Raw genomic sequence first — 10,367 nt, forward strand, 5'->3', positions numbered from 1 at the left:
TATCCAGTTTTTCAAGAGTGGGATCAGCCTGATTATTTGACCAAGTATATTGACCTCCAGATAAGTGAATTTCTCTCAAGGCATAAGTATTAATAATAGAATTGAACATATCTGTCCATTTATTGGTTCTCATGCATTTGTTCTTCTCAGAGGAAAATCTAATGATATTGAAATCTCCTCCAATGAGAATAGGGTGTCTTTGATCACTGCAAACCGTGCCAAGTTCTATCAGGAAATCTTCCTTATCACTCCTCTGAGCAGCACCATAAACAATAATAAAGCACCATGTCACTCTGAGCTTAAGATCCATCAAAGTAACTTTGATGAAGAATCTGCCAACCACAGTATCAGTGATAGAAAATCTGGACAACCTAAAACCACCCAGAATTCCACCACTTCTACCAATAGAGCCAATCCATTTCCAAACAAACAAATTCTGAGGGTCTATAGTCCTGAAAAAAGCAGGAGAGCAATCTTTCTTGATTGTTTCTTGCAGCCCAATGAAATCCACCTCTTGATCTCTGATAAAGTCAACCAAAAAACAACTCATACCCTTTTTTTCCACACCCCTGCAATTAAGAGTTGCACCTATCATAAATATCTTGGGTTTCTCTTTCTACATCTGGTTCCAGTGACAATGCCACTCAAAGGGTGAGCATTGTTCACCTTTCCCAAGGCAGCACTTGATTTTGACTGTGCTCCTTCAAGAGAATCACCTGATTTTATTGGTGATCCCTTTCTCCTTCCAGAATTGATCAGACTTCTCCTTTTCTTTCTCTTTTTCCTGGACAGAACGGGTGTAAAACCATCTTCATCTTCACATCCTTGTTCTCTATCAAATCCCAAGAGCATGATTCTTTCTGTGTCTGACTCAGTTTCTGGTTCAGTGCCAGTGTGTGCTATAGCAATTGCATGTCTAGCTTGTTCGAGATCTTTCAGATAATTGATATCATCCATAGTAAAAGTTTCAGGATTAACCCCTATTTCTAAGGCCCTTACATGAATAGCATCATCATCAAGTAAAGCAAAGGAATTATGGGAGGTTAAATTTGTACCTGACACATCTCTTGCTGCAACATTTTTGACTGCTTTGTCTGAAATCTTGATGGAGTGTAGGTCTTGTGAAATAATCCTGGAGCTCATGCGGATAGGTTAAGGACCACCACCTGCTTGAGATAAAGAAGCATCAATTCTTGTTTCATTAGCCTCCCCACCTACAGGGTTATCAACTTGAGACAGAGGGTCTTCTTGGGTGCCATCAAGCTCAGATTGAGATCCCTCATCACTATAGCAACATTTCCTTCACGCCGAAGAGTAGGGACAGCTAAAGCAAGAATCCCCTGACCAGGGTTGATGTATTGAACAGATGTAGCAGCATCTTCAGAATCAGATCCTTCATAATCCACCTTTTCATCAGAGATATCACACTCATTAGTTGCCTCAATAATGGGACCCAATTCTTTCCTGTATTGTTTCTGGAACATGTAGGCCTTGTCACTACCAGATTTTGTCAAGGTGTGAAGAAAATGAGCATAAGATGGCGAAACAGAAGCACTCGATGAGGCTTGTCCAGGAGATACAAATCTTGAAGCAAAAGAATCAGAGAGATGAGTAGTTTCCTGAGGATTCCCAATAGGTGGCATGGAACCAGAAGCACCAGTGTTAATGTCATGTACAACACTCTCCATTTTATCTTTCATAGCACATTCCAAAGTGTCAGTTTCAAAGAGCTTTCTCTTGCCAGTACTCTTCTCAGAAGTTACAAAGATAGCTGCAACAGTTTGCCTGTGAGAGGCATTATTCCTATCAGTGTTACCATTGACTTTAGGAGGAGCAGACTGAGATCCAGCATCAGGGTCAAGCTTGCCAGTTCTTTGTCTTTTTGGAGATCCATTACCAGTCCCATCACCTTGATTTGCATCAGCAACAACAATCCTTGTGCCAGGGGTAGGAGTGGGATCACACAACTCTCTGGTATATTGCAGTTCATAGAAGCCACCTTTGATTTCAGCAATTCTGGTATTTGGAACCAGGGCCAGATCCTGACTCCCAATCTTCACTCTGACATAGGAGAAGTTTCTCAGAAAATTCTTATCCATAACCAATGGTTTCCCAAATAGACTAGCAGCATAAAACACAGTGGACCTGTTTCTGAAATCCATTGGAATCCTCTTCACCCTGAACCATGCCTCCTGCATCATAGCTATAGATTGAATGTCTCCAACCCACTTCTCTAAAGAGATGATAGCTCCTGGAACAGTCTTCATGAATAACTTCCCAAAATGAGCCAACTCATCTATGGCTTTAGTAGAAGGGAACCTTGTTCTAAACTCTATAGGTGAAACCTCCTTGGCAAAAAAACGCCAGTTTATCTTCATAGATTCTGCCCAAACATTGAATTCATGCTCTATATTCCTGCAATTTACATCACCCTTCTCCACAATAATGTGAGCATAGTTTAACTGTTCAACTGGATGAGATTCTGCTTCAGGAACATGAATGGAATAAAATCCAGATCCAAATTCCTCGCTGCCATAGAACGGAGCCATGTAATTCCACGGTTCCCTAGACTGACAAACATCAAAATGGTGTTCACCACAACAGTGCATGCAAGAACCTTTGAATTTAGTGAACCTAGTATCAGGATTTGGCAGTAGGTTGATTCAAACCAAGACCAGACGGAGGTACAGAGGACCCCATCGGATCTGGCACGGCATTCGCTAAGGGAGCAATGTTGAGACTAGACACAGACTAAGGCTGATTCATACTAGCATCCCCCCTATCAGATCCTACCGCTGCAATCGTAGGCAGAATAGAAGGTGAGTTATTCAGACTTACATCGATTGATCTGTTCAAGTCCTCCAGATGAGACGAGGCACCAGGCAGCATCTCAGATCGATGCGCCCAACGATCACGTGAGTGCAGCTCTTCCTCCTTGCGCCGCTTATCTTCCATGGCCCGCTCACGAGCCACCCTCTCGGAGATACGGGAAGCTTCACGGCGACGGTCTTCGTCAAGTCAACGGCGCTCCTCGGCCCGACGTCGCTCCTCCTGGCGGAGTCGCTCCAGATCTGCTTGACGCCTATCCTCTTCACGACGACGCTCATCCTCAGCTCTCCAGTTGGCGTCGCGGCGCCTCTCATCTTCCCATCGCCGTTGTTCATCACGACGATCAGCTTCAGATCCGGGGCGAGGGCGATTACCAAAGTAATTTCTCGGAGGCGATCTCCGCGTAGGGGAGCGCCTCGGTCCTCCGTACCGTCGGTCCATTGGTGGTGGCGCTTGAAGTACTTGAGCGAACGATCTCCGGTCGCCGGCGAGATTGCCAGCCCAACACGGCGGTGGATTTGCTGTGGGGATCTGAGGGCGTGGTGCGGCTAGGGTTGGAACGAACACGACTGCCCCAGTTAGATTGGATCTAGGGTTGAAGCATGGCGGCGTGGGCGAGGATATGGGTGATACGTGTACAGTATTGGGCTGCGGCCCAGCTCCGCGTTGCAAACAGGCCGCCATGGATCGAGCCGCATCAAGGTTTTTACCGAGTCGGATCACTTTGCAAGCGCGCGAGCAAATCGCGACGAGAACAGGCTTCCATTGGGAAAACCGGGCCAATCTTCACCCAGGCGCCATTAATCCACCTGCAAGCACCATTAGAAATCGAACCCAAGTCTATCTCCGGCCCAATCTGCTGAGAATCGAATCGATGGAGCGTGGCGCGAAAGCCCGCAGATCTGATGAACCCCTGAATTCGTTGGAGGATCCCGTCGGTGGGGAGGATGATAGTAGCCTTCCGTGTCCTGATCGGCGGCGAAGGAGGGAGGGGGGCGGAGACGGTGGTGGCGGCGACGATATCGCCGGGATCGGTGTCGGAGGCTGTGGTGGTCGCCATCCTTATAGTACGTCGGCCATCCCTGATGTACGTTCTAAATGCTTCACTTGCATTCTGAAGCTGAGCAAATATATCAACCTGAGGAAAGCATGTTCTTGAATCAGGAAATAAACCAGAGCAGACAGCTTAAAATGGCGAAGATTAAAAAAATCGAAGTTACAAGTTTCAGATTTACTTTTCCAATGATGCAAGCTGTACTAGTGTAAAATCAACATCGATACTACTTGATAATATATACCTTTGGGTACAGCTGGGTTATCCTGTACAGCTCCTAAAGACCAATAGTACATGTTTGCTTATCACCAATTTTCTTGAATACTGCAGCAAGCTCTTGCTGATCATACCCAAAACAAAGGCAAACAATGTATCAAATAAGTGTGTGAAGTTGAATACAATTAAACTACAAGCATGACGTGACAAAAGAAACAAGTGGTGCAACCTTCAATTGTGCATCAGTTGAATGAACTGATGGATTTGCATTGTTCGATGCGGTGTCGCCCCAGTGAGTTTGGCCCATAGGTCCAGATGGCGTCAACATGCTTGCTGCTGCAAGGGTCTAGGATGACCCAATAGTATTTGCTTAGACAAAAGGGAGGCACGTAGAAGCTTTCATGGAATGATCAAAGGACATGATATTCAAATCCTAGCTGAAGATTAAGATCAATGTATGCAAGAATGATTGGCTGAGGTTCAGCATCTATAGGGACCATCGAAAGAAGACCTTTTATTGCTGTACCTCGAAGCTTTACAAGTTCATGCAGCACAGTTTTGACCATTCTTAGTGGTTTGTCATCAGCTCCAGCCCTACACCATATGCATGCATCTCATGTGACTGAAATACAAAAGGAAATGATTGAAGAGATAAATATTCAAATCTAATGGGTCAGCACAGACCTCCTCCGTATCTCTTCCATCCCAAGTTCTTGTAAATAAATATGAACACTCTGAAGAATGCGATCAAGGTCAACTTCGTATATCGTACTTTGAAGAACCAGAAAAGATGACATATGCCATCAAAATTGACACCCTGTACATATTCACAACAGTCCATACACAAATAGCAGCATACCTTTGTCAATTTAATTAAACATTTTAAATATGAGAACTTCTGATTTTTTACAGCAAGGGACTCTGATGGAGTTGCGCATGCATGGCCATCTTGAAGGGTCTAAAGGCCTCAGTAAGTTGATTAGTACAACAAATGAGGATGTTCTCTCAGCATTATCCTGCTCAAAGTAGAATCGTAAACACAGCAGACAGCAAGCTTAAGAGAATATGTAAAGAAATACACATACCAGGATTAAGCATTAAGACTTTAAGAGCCTTGAGTGTCAATTTTGGTGTAACGATGCTTAACCCTCTCGGGCCATCGGTTGCGTGTTATATAGAGTAGGGAAAAGCCCCCTACGTGGTAATACATGAGGTGTACGTGTATAGTTGGAGTACTACTCCGTACATATACACGTACCATATTACATACGCTAACATCCCCCCTTAATCTAAAGCACGGGAGAGGTTTAGATTACGCTTAAACTCATCTAAGCTTTTAACCGGAAGAGCCCATCAGCTATTTGATCTTTGGTGGAGATAAATTTGATAGCCAGGCGGTTGTTTGCAACACGTTCACGAACAAAATGATAGTCAATCTCAATATGCTTTGTGCGGGCATGAAAAACAGGATTTGCTGAGAGATAGGTCGCCCCCAAGTTATCACACCAAAGACAAGGCTTCTCGCGAAGACGCACGCCAAGTTCACGAAGGAGAGCTTCCACCCATATTAACTCTGTAGTGGCATTCGCCAATGCTTTATATTCAGCCTCAGTACTGGAGCGAGAGACAGAATCTTGTTTCCGAGCAATCCAAGAAACCAAATTTGGACCAATGAAAATAGCAGAACCTCTAGTAGAGCGTCGATCCTCTATACAGCCTGCCCAATCAGCATCTGAAAAGGCACTAAGAAGGGTAGAAGAAGACTGTCTGAAAGTAATACCAAGCTGATGTGTATTTTTAACATAACGAAGGATGCGTTTAACTGCAGTCCAATGAGCAGTAGTGGGAGCATGAAGATATTGACAGACCTTGTTTACCGAGAAAGACAAGTCTGGGCGAGTAAGAGTGAGGTACTGGAGAGCACCAACAATACTGCGATACTGAGAGCTGTCCTCAGGACCAAGAGGAGTACCTTCATGTAATGATAGTGGCTCAGATGGAGACAGAGGCGTAGGCGCCGGCTTGCAATCAAGCATACCAACTTTGGCAAGAAGGTCATGTGCATATTTTGCTTGTGTGAGAAGAAGATTATCAGCAGTCCGGTGAACTTCAATACCAAGAAAGAAGTGAAGTGCACCCAAATCTTTAATAGCAAAGTGAGCATTGAGATCCTGAAGCAAGACTGATATAGCACGATCAGAGGAGCTGGTCACAATAATATCATCCACATAAATCAGAACAAATATAGTGACACCAGACTTGTTGTAGAGGAATAATGAGGTATCAGCCTTGGAGGGGATAAAACCAAAATCTTGTAATTTTGCACTCAGCCGAGAATACCATGCTCGAGGAGCTTGCTTGAGGCCATAAAGAGCTTTGTCAAGTCGGCAAACATGATGTGGAGCATCAGGATGTTCAAAACCAGGTGGTTGTTTCATGTAGACTTCCTCTTGCAGAACACCATGAAGAAACGCGTTCTTGACATCTAGCTGCCGAAGACTCCAACCACGGGAGACAGCAATAGATAGAACAATTCTGATAGTAGCGATTTTAACAACTGGACTGAACGTATCTTCATAATCAATGCCATACCTTTGTTTAAAACCTTTAGCAACAAGACGTGCTTTGTAACGATCAATTGTACCATCAGCACGACGCTTGATACGATAAACCCACTTGCAGTCAATCAGATTTTTAGTTTTGCTAGAGGGAACAAGAGTCCATGTTTTATTTTCCATGAGAGCATTATATTCTTCTTGCATCGCAGCACGCCAATGAGGATCATTGAGAGCGGCAGGTAGATTTCGAGGCTCTCCTGAAGAAGCAAGCATGCCATAGCGAACAGTGTCGTCAGTATATTTTTTCGGTTGTCGAATACCTTGTTGCAGACGTGTGTGAGGTCGAGGAGGAGGGGCAGCAGCGGCATCCGGCTGTACTGTCGAGGCACCAGCAGGAGCACTGCTTGCATCACTCGCAGGCGTGGACGGCGGGGAAGACGAGGCGCCAGGGCCACGCGCATGGGAGGACAGCGACGTGGCGGGGCTGGGCTGCTCCAGCGCGGCCGAACCTTCCTCGGGAGCGGGCGACGCGGCGCGTGAGCCTGACGATGGCGACGCGGGAGGATCCTCCTCGGGATCAGCGTTAACAGAGGTGTTAACAGAGTCGGCGGTAGAGGCCAAATTCGAGCCATCGTCAGTATGGGCTTCAGGAGCATTGTGTGGAGCAGTAGTTTCACCAGCATCTGTAGTGTCCTGTGGAGCATCATAGAGAGGAACCGTGACAGGCACAATAGTAGTCATATGATCATCAGTTATAGAGGCACTCTCATGAGAAGTATGTGTGGGTAAAAGGAGGATTTCTCGTTTGAGTAGAGCACCAGCATTGGGATGTAGGGCTTGAAAGGGAAAGACATTTTCATCGAAAACAACATCTCGAGATATGTAGAAACGGCCTGTAGAGACATCAAGACATTTAACACCTTTATGCATGAGACTATAGCCAAGAAAAACACACCATTGTGAGCGAACAGCGAGCGTGCGTTTGTTATAGGGTCGAAGGTTGGACCAACAGGCACAACCAAAAATACGAAGTGCATCATAGTTGGGCATGACATGAAGAAGGCGCTCAGCTGGAGACTGAAAATCAATAACTTTGCTAGGGAGCAAGTTAATGAGAAAGGTGGCACTGAGAAAGGCTTCGTCCCAATATTTGAGAGGCATTGATGCATGTGCAAGCAAGGCAAGACCAACTTCAACTATATGACGGTGTTTGCGTTCAGCAGAGCCATTTTGTTGGTGAGAATGAGGACATGAGACATGATGTGTAATGCCAGCCTTTTGAAAGAAAGAGTTTAATTTTTCATACTCACCCCCCAGTCAGTTTGCATAGTGACAATTTTTCTATTAAACTTACACTCAACATATTTCTGAAAATTGAGAAAGGCTTGATAAACATCGGAGCGCTTTTTAAGCAAATAAATCCAAGTAAATTTGCTAAAATCATCAATGAAGCTTACATAGTACGCATGTTTTCCAACAGAAAGAGGTGCTGGTCCCCATACATCAGAAAAGACCTGTTCCAAAGGAACAGTGGATCGACTGGTAGAGATGGGGTATGGCAACTGGTGGCTCTTGGCAAGTTGACAAGAGTCACATACATAAGGAGTACTCTCTGGGGTGTAGTCTATTTTATTTCTTCTAAGAACTTGTTGTACGACAAATGAAGAAGGATGTACTAGACGGCGATGCCACGTGGAGGAGGACGGCTTTATGGTGATGAAGGCATGCTTGGAGGCTGCGGAGGCGATGGGCATCAGGGGATAGAGGCCTCCATAGCACGGGCCTCTAAACAGAATTCGGCGTGTTGCTTGGTCCTTTATCAAAAAATGAAAAGGATGAAACTCAATAAAGACATGATTATCAAGAGTAAATCGATGTACGGATAAGAGATTTTTAGTGGCATTAGGAACATGTAAGATATCAGTAAGGCGGAAAGAATCATGAGGAGTGCTTAAAACTGAGTGACCAATATGACTAATGCGCATACCTGTGCCGTCTGCGGTACGCACACGGTCTTCTCCTGGATATGGATCATAGGTGGTGAGCTTGTTCAGTTGACCCGTGAGATGCTCAGTAGCCCCCGTGTCATAGTACCAGTTGGTGTCAACTCCATGAGCAGCAAAAAAATTTGCACCTTTGTTGTCACGATCACCGCGGTCAGCGCGGTTAGAGCGATCATCTTCGTTGCGCCACCAGCAGTCACGAGCAGGATGCCCATGAATATCACATATCTGGCAGGTGACGTTGACGTAGGGCGTGGGGCGACGGTCACGGCGTCGACCACCATCATCACGGCGGCGACAATCATCATCATAGCGACGAGGGCGGTCATCGCGGTATTCCTGACGTGGACGGTCTTGGCGTTGCCGATCATCATAGCAAGGCCGGTCATCCTGGCGGGGACGACGGTCGTCGTAGCGGGGGCGGTCCTCCTGGCGCTCCTGCTGACGTGGGCGGCGATCATCATGGCGGGGGCGATTTTCAAGGCGAGCCACGTTGGCGGAGGAGGTAAACCCCGGCTCATCAGTCTTGTGTTGCCGGTCGAAGGCTTGAATTTGAGTTAGAAGTTCGGCGAGGGTGGTGTTGGGATTGGCATTGACAACAGTATGGAGGTTGTTGTAGTGACTCCCGAGACCTTGCAGGACATAGTAGATGAGCTCATCTTCATCGAGAGATTTTCCCACCGCGGAAAGTTCGGCGGCAATGCACTTCATCTTGGCAACATATTTTTCCGCGGACATATCACCTTTGCGCGTGTTGTTGAGGGCCGAGCGAAACTGTTGGACCCTAGTTTTGGACTGGCCGGAGACATGGGCGTTGAGGGCTGCCCAAACAGCGGCAGAGGAGTCGAGGCCGACGACGTGAGCGAGCACATCGGGCGACAGCGCATTGAGAAGCCAGCGCAGAACTTGTTGATCACGGGAGATCCACGCCTCGTAGTCGGGATTGACGACGGTGATCGGCTTGTTGTTGGCATCCTCGGTGGAGATGGACTCAGCGGGTGCCTTGTCCTTACCCTCAACCAGATCAAGGACACGGGCGCCGCGTAGCGCGGGAATCACCAGTGCCTTCCATACGAGCGCGTTTTCACGCGTAAGCGGCTGGGATGGAGGTGTCCCAAGCGCAGCAGCGAGAGCGGTGGCGGACATGGACGTAGAGGAGGCCATCAAATCGGAAACGAGAACGACGGCAGGGACGCAGCAGCAGCGATTTGTTGTTTGGTTTTGGTGTGAGCGGCGGCGGCAACAATGCGGCGGCGGCTAGGGTTTTTGGTGTATGGGCGGCGGCGGCAGCAGCAAGTGCAACAGCGGCGGCTAGGTTTTGTAGTGTGGCGGCGGCGGCAGACTAAGGCTGCGGCGGCGGCTGATGGTGTTGGTGGCGGCGGCAGCAAGGTGCGGCGGCGGCGGCTTTGTTTTAGGGTTTCGGCAGCTAGAGGGAAGAGACCCGCTCTGATACCATGTCAATTTTGGTGTAACGATGCTTAACCCTCTCGGGCCATCGGTTGCGTGTTATATAGAGTAGGGAAAAGCCCCCTACGTGGCAGTACATGAGGTGTACGTGTATAGTCGGAGTACTACTCCGTACATATACACGTACCATATTACATACGCTAACATTGAGTAGTTGACTACCATCATCCATAAGAGGAACTCTTTCATCTAAAAGCCAGAGTAGTAGCTCTGTGATAAGATTGTCTAAGGTACCCTCCT

At 46.9% G+C, this 10,367-nt stretch overlaps 1 protein-coding gene and 1 long non-coding RNA gene across 2 annotated transcripts; both read right to left on the minus strand.

Moving 5' to 3' along the window:
* Window positions 1-3,903: 3,903 nt before the first annotated feature.
* LOC127344750 (uncharacterized) lies at window positions 3,904-4,447 on the minus strand. Its single transcript, XR_007878176.2, has 3 exons — window positions 4,329-4,447; window positions 4,128-4,223; window positions 3,904-3,967 (listed from the first exon to the last, which is right to left on the minus strand). It is a non-coding gene; the product is annotated as an uncharacterized lncRNA (long non-coding RNA).
* A 980-nt stretch (window positions 4,448-5,427) lies between these two features.
* LOC139838139 (uncharacterized) lies at window positions 5,428-9,806 on the minus strand. The gene is made up of 2 exons (XM_071827499.1): window positions 8,645-9,806; window positions 5,428-7,550 (listed from the first exon to the last, which is right to left on the minus strand). The coding sequence occupies exons 1-2, from the start codon at window positions 9,804-9,806 to the stop codon at window positions 5,428-5,430; spliced, it is 3,285 nt and encodes a 1,094-aa protein (XP_071683600.1).
* Window positions 9,807-10,367: the final 561 nt, after the last annotated feature.

The sequence above is a fragment of the Lolium perenne genome, chromosome 3 (assembly GCF_019359855.2).
Source record: "Lolium perenne isolate Kyuss_39 chromosome 3, Kyuss_2.0, whole genome shotgun sequence".
Classification (NCBI taxonomy): domain Eukaryota; kingdom Viridiplantae; phylum Streptophyta; class Magnoliopsida; order Poales; family Poaceae; genus Lolium; species Lolium perenne.

Coding starts and splice junctions, on each gene's coding strand:
- LOC139838139 (XM_071827499.1), bottom strand. CDS start 9,806: ATGTCCGCCACCGCTCTCGCTGCTGCGCTTGGGACACCTCCATCCCAG. Junction 7,551..8,644: donor GCGTACCGCAGACGGCACAG/GTATGCGCATTA, acceptor ATGTCTCTACAG/GCCGTTTCTACATATCTCGA.